The sequence below is a fragment of the Herpailurus yagouaroundi genome, unplaced genomic scaffold, assembly GCF_014898765.1.
Source record: "Herpailurus yagouaroundi ecotype Mexico unplaced genomic scaffold, PumYag 196, whole genome shotgun sequence".
NCBI lineage: Eukaryota > Metazoa > Chordata > Mammalia > Carnivora > Felidae > Herpailurus > Herpailurus yagouaroundi.
The window spans coordinates 9,361,985-9,389,416 of NW_024412427.1; the positions used below are offsets into that span (position 1 = coordinate 9,361,985).

Here is a 27,432-nt window from a genome sequence, read left to right on the forward strand (position 1 = left end):
TGGCTCAGTTGGTAGAGCCTGTGACTCCTGATCTTGGGGTTATGAGTTCAAGCCCCATGTTGGGCCTAGAGCCTACTTTAAAAAAATAAAGGAGGTGCCTGGGTGGCTTAGTCAGTTAAGCATTGACTTTGGCTCAGGTCCAATCTCATGGTTTGTGGGTTTGAGCCCTGCGTTGGGCTATGTGCTGACACCTCAGAGCCTGAAGCTTCCTTTGGATTCTGTATCTCCCCCCTCTCTGCCCCTCCCTTGCTCGCACTTTCTCTCTCTCTTTCTCTCTCAAAATAACACTAAAAAAAAATTTAAAGAGAAAGAAAATGTGTTTTATTGTTGGATGCTGTGTTCTATGTTAATTAAGTCATATTGGTTGCTTGTATTATTTAAGTCTTCTATATCTCGATTGATTTTCTGTCCTATCAAGTGCTGGGAGAGGAGTATTGAAATTTCCAGTTATAATCGTGGATATCTATTTGGTTAATTCTGTCAGTTTTGCTTCATATATTAAAAAAAATTTTTTTTTAATGCTTATTTCTGAGACAGACACAGAGCATGAGTGGGGGAGGGGCAGAGAGAGGGGGAGACATAGACTCCAGGCTCTGAGTGGTCAGCACAGAGCCTGATGGGGGGCTCAAACTCACAAACCGTGAGGTCATGACCTGAGCCGAAGTTGGTTGCTCAACTGACTGAGCCACCCAGATACCCCTGCTTCATATATTTTGAATTTCGGTACCTGGGTGCATACAAAGTCAGGATTTTTATGTTTTCTTGGTATGTACTTCTTATCTCTGTTAATACTCTTGGTCTTGCTTTTTACTTTGTCTAATATGAATATAACTACTCCAGTTTTCCTATGATTAATGTTTCATGATACATCTTTTTCCTTCTTTTTACTTTTAGCCTATGTTTTATTATTCAAAGTGTGTTTATCATATAGTTGAGCCTTACTTTTAAAGTCCAGTTTTTATTGTAATTTTTTAAATGTTTATTTTGAGAGAGAGAGAGAGAGAGAGAGACAGAGAGGGAGACAGAATCCTTCCTGTCTCAAATTCATGAAATGTGAGATCATGACCTAAGCTGAAATCAAGAATCAGATGCTTACCCTACTGAGGTGCCCTTTAAAACCCAGTTTGAAATCTCTGCCTTTTTGTCAAAGTAAATGCTTCCTAAAATTGAGCAGTGCCTGTGGTTTGGGAGATTGACACCTGCCTTTTGGTGGCATTCCACAGGGAAAGGGTAAGTGACTGGATCATGCCCTCTTTTTCCAGGTTCTATGTGCCATAGTTTTCTTACCTGCACAGTAGTGATGACCATACTACCTCACAGCATGGCTATGAGGATTAGATGAGATAATCCTTATAAAGCACATAGTAAGCACTCACATGAAAGCTACTGATAGCTCTAGATCATTAGATGATAGTCACAATAGATCATTACTATTATTTCACTAAACACCCTCTTCCCATATGGCTTTGATGAAGTGTTTGTTGAAAGAAGAAATGAATCCCACTTTAGTTATAAAGTGCTCTCATATGTATCCTCATCTGTGGAAAACTACTATTGTAGGCCTGCGTATTATAATTTTACATACTTTTTTCTTTTCATTTTTCAACTGTGTGTTTTCCTTTTCTAACCAATCCTTTTTTTAAAAAAATTAAATTTGGGGCAACCTGGGGGGCTCAGTCGGTTAAGCATCTGACTTTGGCTCAAGTCATGATCTCGCAGTTCGTGAGTTCGAGCCCCACATCAGGCTCTGTGCTGACAGCTCAGAGCCTGGAGCCTATTTCAGATTCTGAGTCTCCCTCTCCCTCTGCTCCTCCCCTGCTCACGCACTGTCTCTCTCTTGTCTCTCAATAATAAATAAATGTTAAAAAACATTAAAAAACATTAAAAAAATTTTTTTAATTAAAAACTAAATTTCGTTGAAACCCATCAACTGTACACTTTATTGTGTGTATTTTATTGTACATGAGTTATAACTCAATAAAGTTGATTTTAATGTTTTCTTTTTCTTTTTAAGAGACAAAGCATGAGAGGGGGGAGGGGCAGAGAGAGAGGGAGACACAGAATCTGAAGCAGGCTCCAGGCTCTGAGTTGTCAGCACAGAGCCCAATGAGAGGCTCGAACTCAAACCGCGAAATCATGACCGGAGCTGAAGTCGGATGCTCAGCTGACTGAGCCCCCCTGGGTGCCCCACAATAAAGTTGATTTTAATTTTTTTGTTTTTTTGGTTTTTTTTTATGTTTATTTATTTTTGAGAGAGAGAGAGAGAGAGTGTGTGAGTGGGGGAGGAGCAGAGAGAGAGGGAGACACCGAGTCCAAAGCAGGCACCAAGCTCTAAACTGTCAGCACAGAGCCCGACTCAGGGCTTGAACCCACAAACTGTGAGATCATGATCTGAGCCAAAGTCAGTCACTTTCTAAACACTCAAAAAGCAGGGGGGCACCTGGGTGGCTCAGTTGGTTGAACATCCAACTCTTGATTTTGGCTCAGGTCCTGATGCCAGGGTCATGGGATTGAACCCCTTGTCAGGCTCTGTGCTGAGTGTGGAGCCTGTTTAAGATTCTCTCTCTCTCTCTCTCTCTCTCTCTCTCTCTCTCAGCCATTTTGCATCTGAAGTGTAAACAGAAAGGGCTTTTCGGTTCTATAGTAACAGGCACATGGTATATTTGTCATGTTTCTGCCACAGTTGAAACAGTCCCTTCAAGATAAAGCATGCAATCTTTTCATTTAATGATCCCTTTCCATTACCCTGCTATAGAAAGTATATCCTATGCCACAAGACAATTCAAGGATAAGCAATATTATACATACATTTTTGGACACTAGAAATCAATGAATGATGCTCATCAATCATAACATCAAACTGTTCTTGATTGCTTGTGACTTCCAAACAAGATGCAGAAGACAGATCTGCCCACTCATTTAATTAGGACATGAAAGTAATCACAACTCTAAGCAATGAGTTTAACCAAGTTCAAAATAACTTTGAACTTCCTCTCCAACTGAGAAACTACTGTTTGAAATAATGTCCTGAGAATAAATATGAACTGTCAGAATAATTATGATAAAAAAAAAAAAGATTGTTTCTTCCCTTCTGCCCCCTCCCCTGCTTTCTAAAAAATAAATAATTAAAAAAAGCTAAAAACACAAAACTGGGAAAGTTCTGTCATGTATATTAGTGTATATAATATATAAGCTAAAGACAAATAATAAAACCAACATCCATGTGCCCACTTACCAACTTAAAAAATTGTACAATAGTAACAATCCCTTTGAAGCCTCTGCCTGCTTCACTGTGTTAATCTTCCATTACTTTTCCTCATAAGCCTTGCCATACATGTATCCCTATGCAATAGTCTTAACTGCCTTTGAACTTTATTTTTTTTATTTTTTTAATGTTTATTTATTTTTGACAGAGAGACAGAGACAGAGCTTGAGTGGGGGAGGGGGAGAGAGAGAGAGAGAGAGAGAGAGAGAGAGAGACAGACAGACACAGAATCCGATTTAGGCTCCAGGCTCTGAGGTGTCAGCACAGAGCCCAACATGGGGTTCGAACCCACGAACCGTGAGATCATGACCTGAGCCGAAGTTGGACGCTCAACTGATTGAGCCACCCAAGCGCCCCTGAACTTTAAATAGAATCATGCTGAATGTATGCTTCTGTGACTTGTATGCTTCTGTGACTTGTGAATGTATGTTTCTGCTCATTTTTAGTATTTTTCTATGCTTAACATGTGTAGTGGTTATTAACTTTTACTGCTGTATATTATTACCATTCTGCTGTATACATATAGGCTGTTTGAAGTTTGGGGACTTTTCCAAACAATGCTGCTGTGAATATTGTTCATGTATTTCTTTTTTATTAATTTTTAAGTACTTATTTATTTTTGAGAGGGAGAGTGTGAGCACGTGGGGGAGGGACAGACGGAGATAGAGGATCTGAGGCCAGCTCTGCACTGACAGCAGCAGAGAGCCTGATGAGGGGCTTGACCTCATAAACCGTGAGATGACCTGAGCTGAAGTCAGACGCTTAACTGGCTGAGCCACCCAGGTGTCCCATTTGTTCATGTATTTCTAAGGTAACATGCTAGGATGAAATGGCTGGTTGTGAGGAGCATGTTCAACTAGTTAATGTCGACTGTTTCCAAAATGGCTTGTATTAAATTATCTTTCCACCAGCAGGGTAAGAGTTCCTCCTTCTGCACGTCCTTACTGACCTCTAAATCTGACATCTACAGACATGTTTTCACATTCTAACATTTTTGCCCACCCAAGTCTTTATAATAACAGCCAATACTTAATGTTCACGTAAACTGTGCCAGGCTCTGTCCTGAGCACTGTGTGAATGGTCTCACTTCATCCTTACAAGAGCCCTATCGAATAAGAATGTGTGGTCATTTATGGCCAAGAGAGCAAGTCTTTGTCCATCCCCTGCCAACTTCCCTCTGTCTGGACCTGGTAGCCTTTCTCATCTCTTCCTTCTCCCAATTTGGGCTGGGCTGGGTCCCAGCAGGGCCTCAGTCCTGCCTTGAACCCTTTTTCCTCCTCAGGCTTTTATTCCCTGTCAGTCCGCCTCAGCCGCCCTGCATCCTGGGACCGGATCAGACACTACAGGATTCAGCGCCTTGATAATGGCTGGCTGTACATCTCACCACGCCTCACCTTCCCCTCACTCCAGGCCTTGGTGGACCATTACTCTGGTATGGCCTTTCCCTTTTTCCATTAGACTGGCATGTGGGGTAGACAGTTGTACCTTTGCACACTTTACTTGCTGGAGAATATGCAGACAGGCAAAAGAGGGGCCTTCCCATCTTCATGCCAGTTCCTGTGCCAAGAACTTAGGCTGGGGGCTCTATCTTCATCCCATGCCCTGACAGAGGCACGTGGACCTCCCATGTGAACATGCACCAATACCTCACCTACCACTATGGTTCTGAGTCCAAGACCCCAATGTTGAGCACAGTTCTCTCCACAGGAACTAGGCCCCAAGCTGTTGCTATTGTGTAATTCATTTGATTCTTAGCATTTCCTGGTGCCTGTCCTGTTACAGGGACTGGAGGATACAGCCACTAGGGCAGTGTCAAAGGGGCAGAAAGACCACTCCTGGGAAAACTGATCAGGGGTTTCCTAGAGGGTGGGTCCATGCAGTAGATACTGACAGGACAAGTAGAGATTAAGCATTCTCTAGCTTTTTTCCCAAAGTACTTTCCTAACCAGAAACTGGCACTCTAAGAGGTCCATCAACCTACCCATCTAGTCTTCTAAAACCTAGCCCAGAATGACCTCTGATTGCATCTCAGCCCCCAGATCAACAGCTTGAGGCTTACGCCTGTCACTTTAAAATGTAACGTGTGCCCCAACATGAGGCTTTAACTCAGGACCCTGAGATCAAAAGTCACGTGCTCTCTACCTACTGAGCCAGCCAGCCCCCCACCCGCCTCCCATCATTCTTTTTTGATTATTCCCCTACCTGCCAAATGAGGAAAGTGGTCAGGGTGGGGGTTGTTAGGGAGAAAACTAGGGCTGGAGTCAGCCATATCAAGGGTCTACGTCTCTTTCTCAGAGTTGGCGGATGACATCTGCTGCCTACTCAAGGAGCCCTGTGCCCTGCGGAGGGCTGGCTCACTCCCTGGCAAGCCTATACCCCCACCTGTGATTGTGCAGAGGACACCACTCAATTGGAAAGAGCTGGACAGGTAAGGGGACCTCACAGCATGAAGGTAGAACAAAGGAGACAGAAGGACCCACCCCTGGAAACTCACAACCCCAAATGAGCTGGTCACCTTCAGGGACACCTGGGAACCAGTGAGTTACTAACCTTGTAGAGACCAGGCCAGGCTCACCAGGACTGTAGGGGGACTGGCAGGAAGGAGAAAGGAGTGGATATAGGGCATGACCAGACACCAGAGATGGCCAGGATGGAAGGTCAGACAAGATGGTGTACAACAGAAAGCACCAGTCCTGAGTGGAGGAGTCAAGCTGGGGTTGTTTTAAGTGACAGGGAGCCACTGTGAGTTTTCAGGTGGTGAAAACTTGAACTGTGCAGTGAGCAAGGGAAGACAAGGCTCCTTGACCCAACTCTCTTCCCCTCTCCACAGTTCCCTCCTGTTCTCTGAAGCACCTGGCACAGGGGAGGCCTCCCTCCTCAGTGAGGGACTCCGGGACGCCCTCAGCTCCTACATCAGCCTGACTGATAACAGCTCCTTGGATGATGCCAGGGACCAAAGCAGAGACCAAAAGGGAATCCAAGGCTGTGGCACCTAGACTCCCAGCTCAGCTCAGCTGGAGCATTCAAGGCAATCCAGGGTCCCACCTATATCCTCTCTCAGCCCTAAGAAGTCACTTAACCTTTTCCCAGTGCCATGAACCCACCTGTAACCTCTAGTTCAAATACAGACCAGCTGAAAATACGGACAGGGCTCCGAAGAGACTAAACCTCTGGGGTTTGACCCAGTCAGTACCTGAGTTTGGGATTTCCAGTACCATCTTCTACCCCTGCCTGTTGAGTCCCCTTCTATACCTCCATAGCCCCACCCATGAGGTAGAAACCACCACTAGCATCAAGAAAAAAAAAATCATTTAAAGAGAATTTACATGTCTCACAATACCATACCTCAGAAGGTAGGATTATAGCCTAGAAGGGACAGGAAAGCAGAAGGGATGGATATCTTACCCAGCAACAGAATCCAGGATGTCCAGCCCCTATCTGGCCCCCAGAACAAAGAGGACCTCTGACAGTCCAAGTTGTCAAACAGCCTCATCAAGCCTCTTCTCCAGTTAGTCCTAGCTCTGAGTTCTTTCGTTTTGTGGCTTATCATTTGAACCTGTCTAAGCTTTCCTGGCTACAATGGCCTTGCCATCTTGTGGCCAAATGCAAAATGGCACCTTCTGGGCCTAGCACACTGTAGTGAGGTCAGTCATGTCTCTCAGTGCAGGACAGGGGTATCAGAAGTCGGTAAGCCTCTCTCCACAAAGCTAAGGCCACAGCCTACACCAACTCTAGCCCCTCACTTCCCTGCTGCCCATTAAGGAAAAGAGGCCTGGCTGGAGCTGCTATAGGAGCAGGGGGAAGAGGAAGGGGAATGGGGATGGAGGGCTGGGTTTGGAGGCAAGATATTAGGTGGGAAAGGCTTTAACAGGTATCATCAACAGATTCTCAATTAAAGATTTGATTTATTCAAGTATCTGAAAACATTCTACAATGGAAATTGTTATTAGATGGTGCCTGTACTGTGCTATGGACCACACACATACTGCCATACTGTTTTCAGAAGACTTGAAATGCCACTGATAGTTTAAAAACTGTACACGTGATGGAGAAGTGAGGAAGACAATGTTTCATCCGGATCCAGAGGTGCATCAAATTGAACGACAGCTCCAGTTAGCAAACAGGTGTTTCATGATGATATCCAAGAAGAAATGGTTGGTGATGGACAATTCAGAAATGCTTCCCCAAAAGGTGGATGGTTCTTTAAAAAGTTTCAGATCACAACCCTTGCAGAAAACACTGACGCCCGACACGCTGATTCTTGGTCCAAGAAACATGGGTCTTTCAGGTTCCACATGGCTGGGGCGCCCCTACAATCATGTTTCTGTGCTGTAACTAGGAGGGTCCTTTGGACCGGACAGAGAGCGGGTAGGATCTGTATACCATCAGTCATAGTGGATGGCAGTGTAAAAAATGATCCAAATGACCTAGAGAGGAGAAAAGCAATGTTTATAAGTCATCTGGGTCCACATGGGCCCCTACTCCACAAAACCAAAATGGCAAAGAATGTGTTGTGTATGGTGGGCTTCCCAGGGGCTATCCAATGCAATCTGCCTGAAAGCCCACATAATCTCACTGAAATCAAGCTGTCTCTAACAGAGCCCAGGACAACCCACCAGTGCTCCAAAAGGGACTGTGGACAAGCTTCTCTTTCAACTAAAGAGCAACTGGAGCACCAGAAGTGGAGTTACAGATGTGGAAATGATACAGGTAAAGCAGACTATACTGCCAGTGTTAGGATCAGCAACAAATGTGAAAAACAAACCACCATCATACCCTGTCAGCTTCCTACCAAATAAACAGATTCTCAAAACTAGCTAGCTGTTCACTGCAATCTCCTGTGACCTTTATTTTATATATATATATATACGCACACACATGCGCATGCGCCCAGGCACCCCCACCCAGAGATTTTGATTTTGATTTGGACCAGAATCTAACATTTTTTAAAAAAAATAACTTTTGAGATATAATTCATATTTCATAAAGTTCACCTTTAAAAATATGTAATACAAAAATAAAGTATACAATACAGAGGTTTTTAGTATATTCAGAATTGTGCAAAGATCACCACTATCTGATTCTGGAACACTTTAATCACCCTCAAAAGAAAACCTGTTTCCATTATCAGTTACTTCTCATATCCCTGCCCCCCACCCCACCCCTCCACCACTGGCAACCACTAATCTAATTTTATCTGTATGGCTTTGCCTATTCTGGACATTTTTTATAAATGGAATCATATAACATGTTTTGTGTCTGCTTCTTACACTTAGCATAATGTTTTCAAAATTCATCAAAGTTGTAGTACTTGCAAGTACTTTATTCCTCTTTATGGTCTAATACTATATAAATATACAGTATTTTATTTGTTGATCAGGTAATGGTTTTTTGTGCTTTTCAGCTATTAATAAGGCCATAAATATATTTTTAAATGTTTCCCAGTTTCTAATATGCAGCCAGAGTTGAGAATCAGATGTATAAACTGATGATTGGCCCTGATACCACAAGACTACACTGTACCACACCTAATCTTTTTAGACAACATGACTCACTAAAAGACGTGCCCTCTCATCCCTGAAGCCTTTTGAAAAATGGTGCCACAATCAATCACAAAGTATAATCTAATCAGTGTGATCCCCTTGAGAAACAACAGGACTTGCTCTGTTATCTGTCAGCTACACATACCATGAACAAGGCAAAAGATGTCATAAACCCTTCCTTTGTGAGCTCCCATGTGCCACCATATTCTTCCTCATCTATCTGTAGGTAGTTGCTGAAGTAGAGGTACAGGACTCCCGCATTGATCAGGCAGAATCTGGAGGGGGAGGACAAGCACCAAACACAAACTGTGAGTTCAGAAGACTCAGAATTCCTACTGCCACAGTCCAGCCTTACCAGGACACTCCCTGTTGCACAGTTTACTATCTGTATCATGGGGGCAAGTGAAATAATACATGAGAACACCTAGGCCCTCAATGGAGCTGCGCAGTGGTTGAGCTAAAGACATAAAGCAACTTTTTTTTTTTTTAATTGCCCAGCAAAAAAAATCTTTAAAAAATTTTAAAGAACCTAAAAGTTCATGGGGCGCCTGGGTGGCGCAGTCGGTTGAGCGTCTGACTTCAGCCAGGGCACGATCTCGCGGTCCGGGAGTTCGAGCCCCGCGTCGGGCTCTGGGCTGATGGCTCAGAGCCTGGAGCCTGTTTCCGATTCTTTGTCTCCCTCTGTCTCTCTGCCCCTCCGCTGTTCATGCTCTGTCTCTCTCTGTCCCCAAAATAAATAAAAACATTGAAAAAAAAAATTTTAAAAAAAGAACCTAAAAGTTCTCCAAGCCCTCTCAGAGTAAGAGAGGGGTAGCTGAACAATCCCAAATACAACTAGTACCTGACATGGGCCTCCAAGTAGCTCCAGCTAGGGTGGGGGTGGCCATGGGACAAACAGGCTGCTGTTTCATGGCCTAGTGGAGCAAGTAAGCATACTAAAGCAGCTCCTGCATTAATTCCCAGTGGGAAACAATTTCTGGATATCCACTGTCTGCTACTGCACTTGATGCAGAGGTGAAATTGACAGTTCCTGCCCTCCCTTAGCTATCTACTTAGGGGCCCAAACAGCAGTAAGCATGGAACTGAAACCAAAGGTTTGTGTGCACTTCCAGGAAGATCTTTGACCCCTGTATTTTATTATTTAACACTTAACAGACTGAGCTACCCAGGCACCCTTCATATTTTATTTAACAAATGAAGCATTTAGAATGCAGTAAGGCATAATGTATCACCCTGCTCTACTGATCTCTTGGTACAATGATCATGTAAAACTAATTTTCATAAAATGTGCTCCAGGCACATTGCTCCTGAAGGCTACTGTGGAAAAATGTGGAGAACTGGTCCCTCCTAATGGATGAAGAATGGGCTGGTGCGGGGCAGGGCTGTGTGATGATGCTGAGGAGTATAAGGGGTACGGGGCAGACCCTGAGGCTGTTTTAGCAAGGCAGGCTGAGATAGGGTATACATACATCAGAAGTCTAGTTTGGTTTTGTTTTTTTAAAGATTTTATTATTAAGTAATCTCTACACCCAACCTCAGGCTTGAACCCACAACCTTGAGATCAAGAGTTGCATGCTGTATTGGCTGAATCTGCCAGGCACCTCAGAAGTCTAGTTTGTGAGTAAAGAGTATGGGCTTCCTCGTGAGTGGAAGGAACAGGAATTGGGAAAGTGGTTTAGACTTGTACCATGTTTTAGGACTTGAGCACAAATAATATCTGAGGACAGGGACTGGGAAAATGGCTGAATGAGGTGGCAAAAGACCCAAAGGCTTCAAGCCTAAGGGTCTGGGAGTATAATATAATGGTTCTAGTAACAGAAGCAGGGAGTCAGGAAGAACAGAAGGTTTTTCTTGGATTTCATACAAAATACAGTCCTTGGCTTGACCATGTTGTGGCCACATCCTTGTCTTCTGCCAGAAATCTTGAGACCCAGCCAATCTGGCTGCCTCCCTCTGTCAGGAGTTTCATTTTGGACAGTTAGTGGTTCCAGAGATTACTAATGGGACTAAAAGACATCACTGTGGGACTCAGCTTAATAAGCTAGGGCTGGAGAATGACTGAGACTCATTGAGAGTCTCTGGCTATAAAAGTGGTTGCTTAGTGACATGAGATAGGGAAATATAAGGAAAAGAGGAGATAAGGAATGACAGGAAAGAGCTAGCATGGGCCCTGTCTTCCAAGGATCACACACTAAGAGCAAGTCACAGAAACAAAGGCATTTAAATGTCTGGTGGTCACAGGAGAGGGGTCTGGAAAGGACTAGAGGGGCTCAAACTGAGCTCCAAGGATGGGCATAATCCTATATTGTAAATGAGGGACGGAACTACACAGCAGATGTGTAGAAAAAAAATTAATCTGGTTTGGGGGTGGAGGGAAAACATTATAAAGACAACACTCAATGCATTTTTAAAACTCTATCCTAAAAATTCCCATCAGAATTTTAACAAAATAATGATCTCTAAGAAATACTCGACTTGAGGGCTGGGAGGCTACACAACAACAATAGTAACATATGACCCTGCTTTCAAGGACTAGTGGGAATTAATTTGTTTTTAAAAAATTGTAAGAAGCATTCATTGAGCACCTATTAATCGTGATGCCAGGCTCTATAAGAGACAGGTAGGAAGGGATGGATAGTGCTCCTCTCAGATGATGCAAAACCTCAGCAACAGCAGAATGCTCATTCAGTTCTCAGGCAAATTATAATAAGAACAGAGGAAATGGTTTTACCTTAATGTGCCCTAACTGGTGGCCACACCAGAAATGAAGAGAAGCCAAGGTGGGGTCCAGAGGGCAGTTAAGGCAAGAAGTGGAGGAGAGGGTCACCAGAATGGAGCACCAAAGCAGTCCTGCCCTAAGCCCTGGCAACTGCGTCAGACAGATGGAAGAGAGGGAATGTGTGGAAAAATCAATGTCCTTGGTCCCTTTCCAAGAGCAAGGAAAAAGGTGCCAACCAAGGCGGGGGGGATTCGTTTAGAGTGAGAGAAACTGGCTCTGGCAGGACAGCATGGGACTGAACCCCATGAAACAGGCAGTCCTGAGAAAGCGGCACTATGGGTGAGCCACTCCAAGGTGAATTCATTCTCAAACACCTACTTTCCTTTTTTCTCAGCAGCCATTTTTAGCACTTTGTAAAGCTAATCATAAGATTGCAGTGAACCATTTATGGAGTGCGTGTGATGTACTAAGCAGTACATTTAGGAATTTACTTGCATGACCTCATTTAGTTTACACATCATTCTTATGAGGAAGAGACTTTTATTACCCCCTCTTAATGATGAGAGAATGGAGTCTGAGAGGTGAGACCAAAATTATACAGCTTGAATGTAGCAGAGCTAGAACCTGAATACATTACTTTCTACAGTTAGAGACCTCTGATCAGCTTAACTCATCTGCCACAGTGAAAAGGATACTAGACTAACTCTGGTCTTTGTTATATTCCCAGATTGGGTGACTTCAGAGAAATCTCTTAGGAATCCTGCAAAACTAGATAGGGGCAAAGAATCTGAACCACTTTTATCCTCTCCTAGAAAAGTGGCCTTGGGAAGGTGAGAGACTTCTTGCCTTTAGACTGCCTTCCCCCTTGCTCTGGCCTTTTATCTTCACTGCCTTTTCTTTGACAGAAAGCTCAAATGGGATGACGTGTATCTATATACCTCCTCTAATCTGGGAAAATCCCTATGAACCCTAGATCCTGTGTCTCCTCACCCTCACTCCGAACTCATCAGGTGTCCACTCCAGCAAAGTTAGGCAGAGCATAACATAAACTCTTAACTCCTTTCCTTGGACAAATGCTGTGCTCAGTATCATGAATCAAAAACCTTCTTAGTTAGAAGAGGAGAATGTACATTCCTTTTGGGTCATCTTCTGAAAAGACAAGGAACTCAAATGAGTTTGAAATCTGTTTCATCCTTTTCACCTAGGATGAGGGATTAAGAGATGTGATCACCTCTAAAACAACCAGTGTGATTTTCCATGAGTAAGGATCACAGCTTCTACTTCCTGTGTGAAAAAAAAAAAAGCTCACAGTCCTACCCATCCATTTCCTACTACAGCTTACCCACAATTCCTATCTTCAGACAACTCCCACACATCCTTTTAATTCAAGCTGGCGGGCATGTGTACTCATCACTTTCAGTGGCTTGTTAACAGGCTGAGTCAAGACCACGGGCAGTGTCAGGCGCGCTGCCAGTGGTCACAGGAGCACAGTAAAAGGTGGAGGGCCCAACCTCCTCCTTTTTCACTACCTTTAAAAAGTAAGGATCTGAGGGGCACCTGGGTGGCTCAGTCGGTTAAGCGTCCAACTTTGGTTCAGGTCATGATCTCACTGCTCCTGACATGCCCCATGTCGAACTCTGTGCTGATAGCTCGCAACTCAGATCCTGCTTCAGATTCTATCTCCGTCTCTCTGCCCCTCTCCCGCTTGTGTTCCCCGCCCTCTCTCTCTGAGATATAAATAAAAAATTATTAAAAAAAAACAACTTAAAAGTAAGGATCTGAAACAACTGCTGCCAAAGCCAAGATCCAGGACATCCAGCGCAGTGCCAGGTACAAGGGAGTGGTCATCAAGTACAGAAATTCGTCTACCTTCCAAATTTCCATAGGTACAAAGGTCATGCCAGAACTAGAAACTTGCCACCAACAGGTAATGCAGTAGCCTCTTGTGTGATCACTTTGGACCCATGAATGAATGGACTGGTCCAGCCTTCAGAAAGGTAACATATCTAAATTAAGATGATCCCAGGCCTACTAAACTGAGGAGTGTTGCACTAGACCTATGAGTGCCATCATGGGGCCATTTTTTTTTGCTTTTGTCACCTCACACATAGTCATTATAAAACAAAAACAAAAACACACCTCCAAAGTAGCAATAGCCTTTTCCCTAAAAAGGAGACAAATCTATATTTGAAAAGAAATCATGTCATGAAGGGACACCTCGGTGGCTCAGTCAGTCATGCATCTGACTCTTAATTTCAGGTCAGGTCATAATCTCCTGGTTCACGGGGTCAAGCCCCATGTCAGGCTCTGTGCCCACAGCGCCCCTCTCTGCCCTTCCCCAACTTGTGCTTTCTCTCAAAATAAATAGACTTAAGAAAACAAAAGATACAATGAAAATGCCAAGATACCCAGCCAAGACTTACCCTGCTATTCCCAAGAAACCTCGCAAAGGTAACACTCCCCAAATTACACCTAGGACCACAGCAATGATCTGTCGGAACCAGTAGATCACATCTAAAAATTCATCCTGTAGAAAAGAAAGAGAATGAATGTGTTATGTGTTCTTAGTGGGTGCCACATGAGAGCCTTCTGTAATAGGTGAGAAATAAAAAAGCTTGCTGCTAAACATATCTTCTGGAGACATTTCTCCAAGAGGAATGGTATGCAGTTTTCTGATCTTCACCTCTTATACTAAAACATGGTTTTTTAAAAAAAGAATACATTTAGTTATTTTAAGTGATGAATTCCAGGGCCTGTGTGCTAAAAAAAATTTTTAGAAAAATTACTATTTTTAGAAGCTTAAAAAAATGAAATGGCTTGTGATGAAATGGCTGTGGTAACTGTCCTACTGGCCACAGAAAACTCTTATCTGATCCTTGGAGGAGAGACCTAGACAGACTATTCACAGGCAGACGGGCTAATTGTTAATCTACTCAGCACCATCTTCCTGCACCCTGAATTCTAAGTCACAAAGAAGGGTTGGAAACAAAAGTGCTAAAGGCAGGTGCCAGCATATCCAATTTTCATACAAGGACGTTGAAGACTCAGGTTTCTGACCTGCCCCAGACTGCAGAAACCGGTCCTTGTACAAGGAACGAAAGAAATGACACAGCAGATCAGAAACGTTTTACAAGAGCTGGGCAGGGCTGGGGGCAGGACAAGGGCACCTTCAGGAAGTACCTCCCATCCCCCCTTACAGGAACTCCAGGAAGGAAAACCCGCCTCATCAGTCCAGAAAAATAAGGGAAAGATTGTAAATATAATATACTTTTCAGGCCAACTGGAATCAAGCTGTTTGTGATGGTCCCTTCCTGATCAAGAAGCAGAGTTGGGGAGTACCTAAACTCAGATCTTTTGAAAGTGTGTGACCAGTGAAAATATCTTGAAGCCCCAACCATTCCTCACACACATTTATTTGGCGGTTTCCCCCTCTATCCCTCTCCCTCTCTTTCTCTCTCTCTCTCACACACACACACACACACACACACACACACACACTCACCTCTGAGAAGTGGTCTTAGTCTCCTCTCTCACAATTATGCAGGCATTCAGTTTTTCTCATTAATAAAAAAAGCAATGGCAATAGGCCTTATTACGTGCTAAACGCTTTAATGCACCACGGTACCCGCTTCAGAGCTGTTCTGAGAATTGAGGGAGATAATGCATGGAGGGCACCCGGCAGAAAATATTTAGTAGAGGACTGTTACCGTTACTATTCGTGGTAACGACCATATTTAGTTAATTCGGAGAAGACAAGCCACTTACTGAAGATCCTACTGGGAGTAAAGGCGGAGATCGAATTCAGCTCACTCTCGCCATTCAGGCACACGCCCTGCCCGCGGGTGGCAACTCCGCTGTTTCCCGCGTGACCCAGGCGGCTTCACCCTTAAACCACTCCGCGGTGAGTTCCGAGCCCGGCTGTCAGGCCCTGGCCCGCCAAGTTCGCCCCGACACCCTTGGGCCACCCGCTCCCCGTTGCGCAACACCCCAAACACTCAGCCGCGCCCGGACCGGAGACAGGGGCAGGCTCGGGCCTGTCCATTCGGCCCCGAGTCCCAGCCTCGAACCTGCGCCCTCGCCACGTCGCACCGCACCTTGTCCTCCCAGGCCGCGTCGCTCCGCAGCACCTTGCTCCAAACAGAGACTTTGAGGGCCCCGTTGGCCAGCTGCGGCTGAGGCGGCTCCTCCTTTCGCCGCCCGCCGCTCATCCTCCCGTCGCGCCGCCCGGGCCGGGCCTGGGGCGCGCGGGCCAGGCCAAAAGGAGTCGGGGTCTGGGGTCTCGGGTCACGGCGCGCGGGGCGGCGGTGGCAGCGACAGAACCAGCGACTGGGTTTGGCGGCGCGCTGCGGCCGTCCTCACTTGGCCAGGACGCCGGCTCTGCTCGCTCACTCAGCCAAGACCTGGCGCGGCGGTGGGGGAGGAGCCACGCAGCGCCGCGCGTCCACCCGCAGACGAACACCACGCAGCCAATCGGTGGTAGTGCAGCCGTCTGTCGGAAGAGAGGAGCCGTCGCTTCGGCGCAAGCGCGCTACGCGTGACGGAAGTGACGTCGGCTTCCGCTAGGCGCACGGTAGGGTGAGAGGGAAGGGACAATCTAGGTGGGGACGGTGAACGCGAACGCGAGGAGGCGCTGTGGAGACTGAGGAACGGCATTTGGGCAAAGAGGCGAGGTTAGACTCGGGCGTCGCCCAGCCTTTCCCTAGAGCAGCGGGACAGAACGCGGCCCTGTTTTCCTGGAGGCGTCCTTTGGAGGCCAAAACCGGCTCCCCGGGAGCCCCGCTGCTCAGGATGTAAACTGTCTTCTGTATTTAGCGTCTCATCGTGGCCCAGCACCCTCTTTCGGCAAATGGAAGCCTTGAGAGGGATTTTCTCAGGCTAAGTGGCAAGTTGCAACCGGCTGAGGACTCCTGGGGCAGGGAGAAGCTTGGTGGGAGTCTAGAAAGTTCTTACTAGCTATCAGAATATCTGACTATTCAGTATGCTAAATATTGTGTCCTCTCTGTGTGCTAGGTCAGTGGTTCACAAAGTGTGTGTCTGGACCACCAGCAGCCACATCACCTAGGAACTTGATTAGAGATGCACATTCTCAGGCCCCATCCCAGAATTGCGGAACCAGAAATTGTGTGAGTGGGGCCCATAATCAGCATTTTAATAAGCCCTCCAGGTGGTGCCATGTTCACTGTGCTTTGTAATAAGTTGAGACCGAGACACATCACTTTTGTGTGGTGGGTTAATAGAGGCAAACTAACTTGCCCAGAATCACTCAACTAGTACTGGGCCTGTCAGACTTCAAAATTTGTGCTCTTAACCTTTAGCTTTCAGTGTCAAATGAGGTCAGAACATCCTTTGTATAACCAACATTGATGGGTCGTTCTCCACCTTAGGTGAGAAACAGAATCTCTTAGGGAACTTCTTCAGAATTGTGGTTTTCAACCACAACTCGATTTCAAGATCCTCTTTCAATAGGTTGAGTGAGGCTGGACCCCAAAGGTGATATACACGGCAGCAGACATTACTCTATCTGGACCTGGCGAGAGGGCTGTATACCTGACATGGGTGCACACCTTTAGTCCTCTAACTTTCACCTGGATTTGGTTCTTTTCAGCCCTGCCTTTTTTCTGAACCATTTTCCCTCCATATGCAAAACTATGGTAAATCCTAACCAGCTCACTGGAAGTGTACCATTGGTATAAAATCTCTTTTACAGATTCCCTGGGGGCATGTAGTGCTGGAGACAAACTGATCATTCTGTCACAGAATGTCGGAAGAATACCTAGCCCACAGTCCAAGACAGGTAAGTTTTCAGTCTGCTGGGCCTGGTGGTAAAGGTTTGTAATGGGTTGGGAAAAACTGAGTTCTGAAGGAAGAGTAGGAGGAGTTAAGGGGAAAAGGGAAAGGAAGAGAGCGTTCCAGGAGATGAAACCATGTCAGTTAATGGTAGAGAAACCACAAGTTGGGAAGGAGTGGGAAGGGTATGCTGAAGAATTTGTTTTTGTTTTTTCCAGTTTTATTGAAAAATAATTGACATGCATCACTGTGTAAGTTTAAGGCCTATAGCATGATGATTTGATTTACATATATTGCAAAATGATCATTACAATAGGTTCAGTTAATCTCCCATCTTCTCATATGGATACAATGAAAAGAAAGAAGAAAATTATGCAATTTTTCTTTATGAGGAGAACTCTTAGGATTTATTCTTTTCTATTTTTATTTATTTATTTATTTATTTATTTATTTATGTATTTATTTATTTTTTTGAGAGAGAGCAAGAGTAGGGGAGGGAGAGGGGCAGAGGAAGAGGGAGAGAGAATCCCAAGCAGGCTCTTCAATGGGTATGGCTTGATCTCACCACTGTGAGATGGGGACCTGAACCAAAAGCAAGAGTCGGATGCTTAACTGACTGAGCCACCAAGGTGCCTCAGGATTTATTCTTAATTTTCCTATATATCAATACATCATTGTTAACTATAGTCATCATGTTGTATATTATATCTCTACTACTTATTTATCTCAACTGGAAACTTGTATCTTTTAACCACCTTCCTCCATTTCTCCCTCTGGTAACCACAAGTCTGAGCTCTTTTTCTGTGAATTTGTTTTTTAAGATTCCACATGTAAGTGAGATCATAAAGTGTTTTTCTTTCTTCATCTGACTTATTTCACTTAGGATAATACAAAGTCTATACATGTTGTCAAAAATAGTCGGACTTGTTCTTTTGTGGATGAATAATATTCCGTGATGCGTATACCACAACTTCTTTATCCATTCATTCGTTGATGGACACTTAGGTTGTTTCCATGCCTTGGCTATTGTAAATAATGCTGCTATGAATATAAGGGCACAGATATCTTTTTGAGTTAGTGTTTGTATTTCCTTATTTCTTAGTATTGTATATTCCCAGAAGTGGAATTGCTGGATCATATGGTAGTTCTACTTTTAATTTTTTGAGGATCCTTCATACTGTTTTCCTTAGTGGCTGCACCAATTTAAATTCCCACCAACAGCAGACAAGGATTCACTTTTCTCCACATCCACATCAGCATTTGTTATCTCTTATCTTTTTTTTTCTTTTTTTAATTTTTTTTCAACATTTTTATTTATTTTTGGGACAGACAGAGACAGAGCATGAACAGGGGAGGGGCAGAGAGAGAGGGAGACACAGAATCGGAAACAGGCTCCGAGCCATCAGCCCAGAGCCTGACGCGGGGCTCGAACTCCCGGACCGCGAGATCGTGACCTGGCTGAAGTCAGACGCTTAACCGACTGCGCCACCCAGGTGCCCCATATCTCTTATCTTTTTTATGATGACCATGAATAAATTTTTTTTATCCCAAGGATGGAGGAAGTCACATAAAGGATTTGAACAGGGACACTTAACTTTTCAGATTGGTATCTCAGCAAGATCGTTCTGGCTGCTATTAGGAGGACAGGATCAGAGTGGGAGACTAGTTTAGACTGTTAAAGTTACTCAGGGGATATGGTAGGGCACTGAAAATGGAGAAAATTGGAATAAAACAGTTAATTCTGTTTTAAAAAATGTTTACTTATTTTTGAGAGACAGAAGAACATGAGCAGGGGAGGGGCAGATAGAGACAGGGACAAAAGGATCCAAAGTGGGCTCTGTGTTGACAGAAGTCAGCCCAGTGAGGGGCTTGAACTCATGAATCATGAAACCGTGAGCTGAGCCAAAGTCATATGCTTAACCAACAGAGTCACTCAGGCACCCTGTTAACTCTTTTTTAAACGTATTTTTTTTTTTACTTGCTGTAAAATGTACATAACAAAATGTACCATTCCTAAGTGTATAGTTTGCTGGCACAGTGAAGTACATTTACTTTATTGTGCAGCTGTCACCACCATCCATTTTCAGAACTCTTTCATCTTGCAAAACTGAAAGTTTTGTACCCAGGAAACTGTTAACTCCCCATTCTCTCTTTACCCTGGTCCCCAACGACTCCTCTACTTTCTGTCCCTAAATTTGACTAAGTACTTCTGTAAGATTAGAGTCACACAGTGCCCTTTTCTGATTGGTTTATTTCAGTTAGCATACTGTCTTCAGGATTCATCCATGTTGTAGCATGTGTCAGAATTTCCTTCCTTTTTTCTTTCTTTTTTAAAAAAACTTATTCATTTATTTGCAGGGTGGCGGGGGAGGGCAGAGGGAGGGAGAGAGAGAGAATCCCAAGCAGGCTCCCTGATGTCAGCACAGAGCTGGATGTGGGCTCAATGCGGGATCCCATGAACCTGAGAGATCATGACCTGAGCCAAAATCAAGAGTCTGATGCTCAACTGATTGAGTCACCCAGGCACCCCCAAATTTTCTTCCTTTTTAAGGCTGAATAATAACTGTTACATGTTTGTTAGATGTTCATTGTATATATTGCTAACCTTAAAAATAAAACTGTTACTTATTTTACCAGGAAAAATGAGTTTATTTAGGAATAGCAGAGTATTGCAGTTTGGACATGCAGACTACAGCAAAACCAAAGGCAAGTACAGAAAACAAAGGAGAGAAACTTGATTTTATAGACTAAAGGAAAGGAAGTTGGGAGGGGCTTTTATAAACAAAAAAGTCTGGTAGAGTAGGTTAAGAGTTTCAAGTATAGTGTTTTTTCATTGGCTGCAAGTTGTAACAGTCTCTCTCTCCTTGAATGCAAGGTATGTCTCTGTTGGGGTCTGCAGTTGATGAGGACTGATAGGGTGTGAGAGCTCCTCCTGCAGGCCTCCCAGTTCCATTATTTAGTTAGTTACTAATTTTTTAAGTCATCTGTACATTAATTAATTAATTAATTAATTCACTTTTTAAGTAATCTGTACATCTAATGTGGAGCTTGAACTCACAAGCTCCTGAGATCAAACAAGAGTTGCACACTCCACCTATTGAGTCAGCCAAGCGCCCCCCAACTCCACTTTAAATGAGGTTTCCTGGGGTTCCTGGGTGGCTACACCATTTTGCATTTCTACCTACAGTGCACAAGAGTTCCAATTTCTCCACGTTCCCGTCCATACTTGTTTTCTGTGTTTTTAGAAACAAAATTTTTTTAATGTTTATTCATATTTTGAGAGACAGAGCGTGAGTGGGGGAGGGGCAGAGAGAGAGGGAGGCACAGAATCTGAAGAAGGCTCCAGGCTCTGAACTGACAGCAGAGAGCCCGACGCGGGGCTCAAACTCACAGATCGTGAGATCATGACCTGAGCTGAAGTCAGATGCTTAACTTACTGAGCCACCCAGGTACCCACTGTGTGTTTTTTTTTAATAATAGTCAACCTAATGGATGTGAAGTGGTATCTCGTTGTGATTTTTATTTGCATTTCCCTAATGATTAGTGATGTTGAGCATCTTTTCGTGTGCCCATTTTTGTGTATCTTTGGAAAAATGTCTATTCTAGACCCTTACCCGGTTTTTGAGTCTAGTCACTTATGTTTTTTGTTGTTGAGTTGTAGGAGTTCTTGATATTCTGGATATTAATATATGTATTCTGGATATTAATCCCTTATCCCTTATGTAATTTGCAAATATTTTCTATTTTGTGGGTTGCCTTTTTACTCTGTTGATAGTAGAGTCAATTGATACACAAAAGTTTTTAATTTTGGAGGCACCTGGCTGGCGCAGTGGTAGAGCATGTGACTTTTGATCTTGGAGTCAGGAGTTCAAGCCCTAAGTTGGGTGTGGAGCCCACTCAAAAAAAAAAAGTCATTGATATTTTGATAGAGATTGTTGTGAATCTGTAGTAGGTAAGTCTTCCAATTCATGAACATGAGATATTTTCCATTTATTTTTATCTTCCTTAATTTCACTCAGCACTGTTTTATAGTTTTCAGTGTATGAGTCTCACTTTGGTTAATTCTTAACTATTTTATTCTTTTTTGATGCTATTATAAATTGGTTTTTTAATTTCCCTTTTGGGTTGTGTATAGAAACACAACTGATTTTTCTTTTTTTTTTTTTTTTTTTTTAATAAGAGACTCTTTTTTTTTTAACGTTTATTTATTTTTGAGACAGAGAGAGACAGAGCATGAACAGGGGAGGGGCAGAGAGAGAGGGAGACACAGAATCTGAAACAGGCTCCAGGCTCTGAGCTGTCAGCACAGAGCCCGACACAGGGCTCGAACTCACGGACCGTGAGATCATGACCTGAGCCGAAGTAGGACGCTTAACCGACTAAGCCACCCAGGCGCCCCCACAACTGATTTTTCTGTGCTGATTTTGTATCCTGCAACTTTGCTGAATCCATTTATTCTTTTTTTATTTTGGAGTCTTTATATATGATTCTCTATATATGATCATATCATCTGCAAAGAGATAACTTTATGTTTTGCAAGAAAAGAGTTAATTCTTTTTATGCCTTATTGTATTATATTGTGAAGCTCTGCTCTTAACTCTGAGATTCATTAAGTTTGTGATTACATGGTGGTGGGGATGTCCAGAAAGTTATACTTGGAAGGGTCCTCAGATCCAGTCCAGCCCAGCGTCATACAGCAAGTTAGAGGTTCAATAGGCATCTGAAACCTCATCTGTGTTCCTCTTAGCTTTGCAGGAGCCCACAAAACCACACTAGGAGCTAGCTTGGAGAGCCCTTGCCTAGAGGGTACTTATGGGACTGAGACTTGATCCCTTTTTGCTTTCACCCAAGGTTTCCTTATCTTAGGAAGTGGGGAGTCTGGCTGAATCCCAGTGCATCCATCTGGTTAAAATAAACATCCTGGGTGGTCTAAGATGGAAAAGAACTTGATGAAGAGTCAGATTTGGAAGTGGGAGAGAGATTTGGAAGTAGGACAGATTTTGCCTTTGTGAGGTTGCCTTTTAAAGCACCAGTTAAACACATGATCTCAGTTTTGGGAATGAATATGTCTTCTCAGCTGAATGCCTCTATACCACTACTAGCTGCTTGTAGTAGGGTTTGGAGAGGAAGGTGTGCTCTGAGGGGTAAGATTGAGGGCCCTAGACAGACAGATGGAGTCACAGAAATCAGAAGAGTCCTGCAGGGAAAAAACCACAAACCGTGGAAAGAGCATCCGTTGTGAAGTACAGGTCTGAGTTTGTATCCACATCTCTTTTTGCCTACAGCAAATGTTTTACTAGTACTTACTGGGTTCTTAGTAGGTGCCAAACATTACTAAACGTTTTACATGTTTCCCTCCAAAAATTGTCTGGGCTTTTAACCACTATACTGAACTCTTCTATGTTTAAAACTTTTCTACAGTAGGGGCACCTAGGTGGCTCAGTTGGTTAAATGACTTTTGAGTTTGGCTCAGGTCCTGATCTCACAGTTGGCGATTTTGAGCCCCACATTGTGCTGTGCATTGAGAGCACAGAGCTTGCTTGGGATTCTCTTTCTCCCTCCCTCTCTGCCCTTCCCTCTGCTTGCACATGCATTCTCTCTCAAAGTAAATAAACAAACATTAAAATTTTTTTTTCTACAGTAAATGTGGATTATTTATGTAATTAAAATGATAATCTCAGGAAGGCTACACTTGACCTTCAGGCTACCATGGACTCCTGGGAGCTGAGGGCAAGTAAAATGGTTTGGTGAGGGGAGGGGTAAACTACTTGGTGTACCCTTCTTCCTCTCATCTTATAACTTTGAAAGATAAGGTGCTGTCTTAACCTAGCAGCTTCCTTGGGATAAGTCAGTGTCCTGATTATAAATGATCAGGTTTCTGAAGCAACAGCACGAGACTCCTGTGGCATAAGTGAAGAGTGCAGATTCCTGGACTCTCTGGGGGTGAGGTCTGGGAATGTGCATTTTTGTAAGCTCTCCTGACACAACGACTGTGATGATCTTCATACATATTAAGGCTTGAGAATTACTTCTCTGGGTACTTTGTTCAAGTTCTGCCACTTTTTCTTCTTTTTTTTTAAAGTAGGCTTCATGTCCAGCATAGAGCCCAACGCAAGGCTTGAACTCACAACCCTGAGATCAACACGTGAGCTGAGATCAAGAGTTGGATGCTTAATCAACTGAGCCACCCAAGCACTTCCAGTTCTGCCACTTAAAAGCTGTGTGGTATGAGGCAAGTTATTTTTACAGTTGTTTTACTCTCAGCCCTGTGCTGAAAGGCCAAATAATAATATACAGTAACAAAAACATACTATCTTGGGGGGTGCCTGACTGGCTCAGTAGGTGGAATGTGCAACTCTTGATCTCAGAGTTGTGAGTTTGAGTCCCACATTGGTTGTAGAGATTACTTAAAAAAATAAAATCTTGGGGCACCTGGGTGGCTCAGTCAGTTAAGTATCTGACTTCAGCTCAGGTCATGATCTTATGGTTCATGAGTTTGAGCCCCACATCAGGCTTTATGCTGCTGACAGCTCAGAGCCTGGAGCCTGTTTCGGATTCTGTGTCTCCCTTTCTTTGCCCCTCCACCACTCACGCTCTCTCTGTCTCTCAAAAATAAACAAACATGGAAAAAAACCCATAAAATCTTTAACTCACTCCCCAAATACGGATTATCCTAGTTCATCCTCCTAAGAGGTAATTATTACTATGCCCGTCTTATTGATGTGGAAACTGAAGTTTGGAATGGTAAATTGAGGCCTATGATCATGACAGCTAGTTAGGTGATAGAGCCAGAATTGGAATGCAGGTTTAGATTATAGAGAAGTGCTTTGGAAACCAGTAGCATTGAGAGCAATGATGATTATTTCCACATCCCCGCTGAATTCCAGACCTTATTCTCTACAGCTCCAGTGGCTAACACAGTGAGGTTATAGCACACCAAGGCAGGCTAAGCCCCTCCCCTCTGGAGTTTTCCCATTAGCAGTTTCTAAACTAGAGTGTACTTTAATTTTTGTTATTTTTAGTAGTCTTACCCCCAGCACAGGGCTAGAACTCATGACCCCAAGATCAAGAGTCACATGCTCCATTAACTGAGCCAGCCAGGTGCCCCTAGAAATGCAATTATAATTATTTTTTGAGTTTATTTATTTGAGAGAGAGAGCATACACCCGTGCACATGAACTGGGGAGAGGTAGAGAGGGAGAGATAAAATCCCAAACAGGATTCTCCAGTGTAGAGCCTGACGCAGGGCTTGAACTTAGGCACCATGAGATCATGACCTGAGCCAAAATCAAGAGTTAGATGCTCAACCAGCTGAGTCAATGTGCACCACCTCAGAAATGCATTTTAAAGCTTTTTTCTAAGTGGGACTGTTACAGGAAAGGTAGAGGTCTTTAGACAACATTTCTAGCTTCAGAGGAGAGAGGTCCTAGCCGCGTTGTCCCTGTCAACTTTCTCTACTGCTTGCTTACTCCAGGGTTTATCAATTTGAAGCTTGATGTGCAAGATGCTTTTGGTTTCAGTTCTTTGAAAATGGAATACTTTGAAAAGTGTAGGAAGCCATCTCTCCTAAGGCAGTCAAACCATCCACTCCCCCTTTTAGGGGAATATTAATATTAACTTTCCAGATGAAAATGAGCATTAAATTTATTTTGAAGAGCCCTTCCAGCATGTTTCTATTCTGCCAAGCCCTAGGGCCAAGTGTCTAGTTTGAGGGACACTGAGAGAAGGAAGTGGAAAACCAGGCTCTTGGATGAATGGATAAACTCAAGCTGGGGCTCTTTAATCTGGGGATCATGAATGGCAGGGGGCATCATCTCCAAATTTCTAAAGGGGAGTGACCTGTGAGAGATTCAGTAACTCCATCTAGGTCTACTGGAATCAGGAAGCAGCTGATTTAGTTCTTTAGAAGATACTTCTAGTGCTTAGCCCAAACCATGTTAGTTGAATGCCAGCAGGCAGTGAACTGCCCATCACTAGTTCAAATAAAGTCCAGGTAGATGTCAGGGTTACCTTCAAGCAAGACAGACTTGAATTTAGATCCTAGCTGCATTTAATACTGGCTGTATACATACAGTCCAGGCAAGTAACTTAACCAACCCCCAGTTTCTTTACCTCTGCAAAGGGCATCTCACTTCTTTCATGTGTGTACAAAAATTAAAGCAATAATGAATACTGTGAACACTGTGTAGGCCCGGGCATAAAGCAAGACCCTTTACGGCTTCAGTCCTTGATTTCGCACCATTTGGGCTGCAATTAAGTGTACAGTCATTTCATTATGAAATAAATGAAACCTACAGCTAGCTTAAGTAAAAAAGGGGAATTTAGTGCTTACATAATAGGGAAGTCCAGAGGTGGTACCACTTTCAGACATGACTAGAGCATCCATTTCATCTCTGCCTTTTTGTGTGTGCTGGCATACTGCAGTCCTGGGCTTTCCTCACTGGTTGAGGGGGAGGATAAATTTGCTAGCTCCCTAAGTTCCCTCACCACTCACCAACCTCAAAGCCTGACTATCCCAGGGAAGACTGGTTCAGCTTGGGATGCATAGGCTCCCTGCACACTGTGATGAATGGGATATGGAACAGGACTGAAGCCAAGGAAATAAGGACATAGGGCGTACAACACTTACAGGTGGCTACTAGAGGGAGGGGAAAGCAATAAGGCCTAGTAAGAACTCAGCAATTGCCCTATCTCCAGGCTGGGCCCAGGGTCATGGTGGGTCAATCTGTTTCTGCTTTAAAAAACAAAACAAAAACCAAAAACAAACTTTATTTGACAAAAGACAAAATCAAAAGTTATTTACAGTAGTTTTTTGCTCAAATAATTCAACGGGATAACTGTCTTCTCCAGGTTTAGCTCACAACCGAACCAAGCAGAGGCTGCCCCACCCCCAGCCTCCCCATCTTGCACAAGGGGGGAATGCCAACCAGAATTCAGCAGCATGGCTCCCTCACCCCTCACCACCTCTACCGCTCAGTGCACCACCCCAGCCCGACACACTTCCAGGGTCCCTTGCTAAAAGCATCTCCCAACAGTCACACTAGACCTGGGCTCACACACGTGGGTGGGGTAGAAGAAGCTGGGCAAACAGCAACTTCAACTAATTTTGAAGGTGCTATGTTCTTTCTTTCCCAGCTGGGCCTCAGGAGGGTGAGGATCCCTGATCCCCCTGGGACATGCAAGGAGGCAGTGGGGCGGCAAAAGAGAGAGCCTAGGAAACTTGCCCACTCAGAGCAAAGCTCCATCTCCTTAAATAACCAATCCCCATTCCCACAGCAATGGGTAGGCTGAGCTACTGAGAAGTTGGGTAGCCTCCCTGAAAACTTCAGGGATCATCCCAGAAAGGACAGAACACATGTTGCTGCCTTTCTTCTGGCCAGGTCCACCCAAGTCAGTCACTCCCCAGGAATCTCCCCCTTGTGTCTGACTTGGCAACTTCAGGAAACTACAGGCTGGAGGCTCCTGACTGGTCTTTTGGCCCAGTAACAATGTTATTCGGAACAAAAATATTTTGGCTAATAATAACCTAGGATTAGTGTTTCTTAGGATATATAAAAAGATGGGGCATATTGCTGTTGAATGCTGTCAGCAGTGAGACAGCAAAATAAAAAATGGGGAGCAGGGAGAAGAGTAAGACCAACTATGATTTGTTTCACTGTGAAGTTCAGGGCAGAGGCCTCTGCAACTCCAATTTAAAAAAAAGGTGCAACACAAAGACACAGTGAACAGGCTTCATAACTGATTTCCAGCCCCAGCCTCCTTAAAAGGCAGTTCCTCAGCAGCTGGGGGCACCATTCCTTACTTCTTCCACAAATAGTTTCTTGCCACCATCGTGGGAAGAGCTGCCCACTTGAGTCGGCTGCAGGGCTTCCTGACCAGTAGATGGCTCACTTCTCTCCAAGTAGGAGCTACCGGGAGCTTTTGACATTCTGGTCCCACTAATCCAAGTTCTTAAAGGTATTCAAAACTCAGGCTGCAGGGCGAAGCTTTCAAGGATAAAGAAGGGGAAAACATTAAAGAGGAAAAAAAAAATCAACAACCAAAAAACCCACTGCCTTGGTCTAGCTTACTTCCCCCATTCCCCAAAATATAGTAAAAAATAAAATAAAAAAAAAAAT

The 27,432-nt window shown here is 44.0% G+C and overlaps 2 protein-coding genes and 1 long non-coding RNA gene across 5 annotated transcripts in view; 2 read left to right on the forward strand and 1 right to left on the reverse strand.

The window, feature by feature from the left end:
* Window positions 1-6,612, forward strand: part of SLA2 (Src like adaptor 2) — a 30,054-nt gene extending 23,442 nt beyond the window's left edge. For both annotated transcript variants that reach the window (XM_040447130.1, XM_040447131.1), the window contains exons 6-8: window positions 4,548-4,697; window positions 5,561-5,693; window positions 6,096-6,612. In XM_040447130.1, coding sequence (XP_040303064.1) covers window positions 4,548-4,697; window positions 5,561-5,693; window positions 6,096-6,261 — 449 coding nt within the window. In that variant the 3' untranslated portion in view covers window positions 6,262-6,612. The remainder of the gene's footprint in view (window positions 1-4,547; window positions 4,698-5,560; window positions 5,694-6,095) is intronic.
* A 538-nt stretch (window positions 6,613-7,150) lies between these two features.
* Window positions 7,151-15,977, reverse strand: RAB5IF (RAB5 interacting factor). 2 transcript variants are annotated; one of them, XM_040447137.1, is made up of 4 exons: window positions 15,622-15,977; window positions 13,951-14,054; window positions 8,954-9,083; window positions 7,151-7,692 (listed from the first exon to the last, which is right to left on the reverse strand). In XM_040447137.1, the coding sequence occupies exons 1-4, from the start codon at window positions 15,733-15,735 to the stop codon at window positions 7,651-7,653; spliced, it is 390 nt and encodes a 129-aa protein (XP_040303071.1). In that variant the 5' UTR covers window positions 15,736-15,977; the 3' UTR covers window positions 7,151-7,650. The 2 variants fall into 2 exon arrangements, with proteins under 2 accessions (XP_040303071.1, XP_040303072.1); XM_040447138.1 differs by lacking the exon at window positions 8,954-9,083.
* A 123-nt stretch (window positions 15,978-16,100) lies between these two features.
* LOC121012244 (uncharacterized) lies at window positions 16,101-23,444 on the forward strand. The gene is made up of 3 exons (XR_005782030.1): window positions 16,101-16,650; window positions 17,235-17,321; window positions 23,400-23,444. It is a non-coding gene; the product is annotated as an uncharacterized LOC121012244 (long non-coding RNA).
* Window positions 23,445-27,432: the final 3,988 nt, after the last annotated feature.

Coding starts and splice junctions, on each gene's coding strand:
- RAB5IF (XM_040447138.1), bottom strand. CDS start 15,735: ATGAGCGGCGGGCGGCGAAAGGAGGAGCCGCCTCAGCCGCAGCTGGCC. Junction 14,055..15,621: donor ACGCGGCCTGGGAGGACAAG/GTGCGGTGCGAC, acceptor TCTTTTCTACAG/GATGAATTTTTAGATGTGAT. Junction 7,693..13,950: donor GGTTTCTTGGGAATAGCAGG/GTAAGTCTTGGC, acceptor TCTCCTCTCTAG/GTCATTTGGATCATTTTTTA.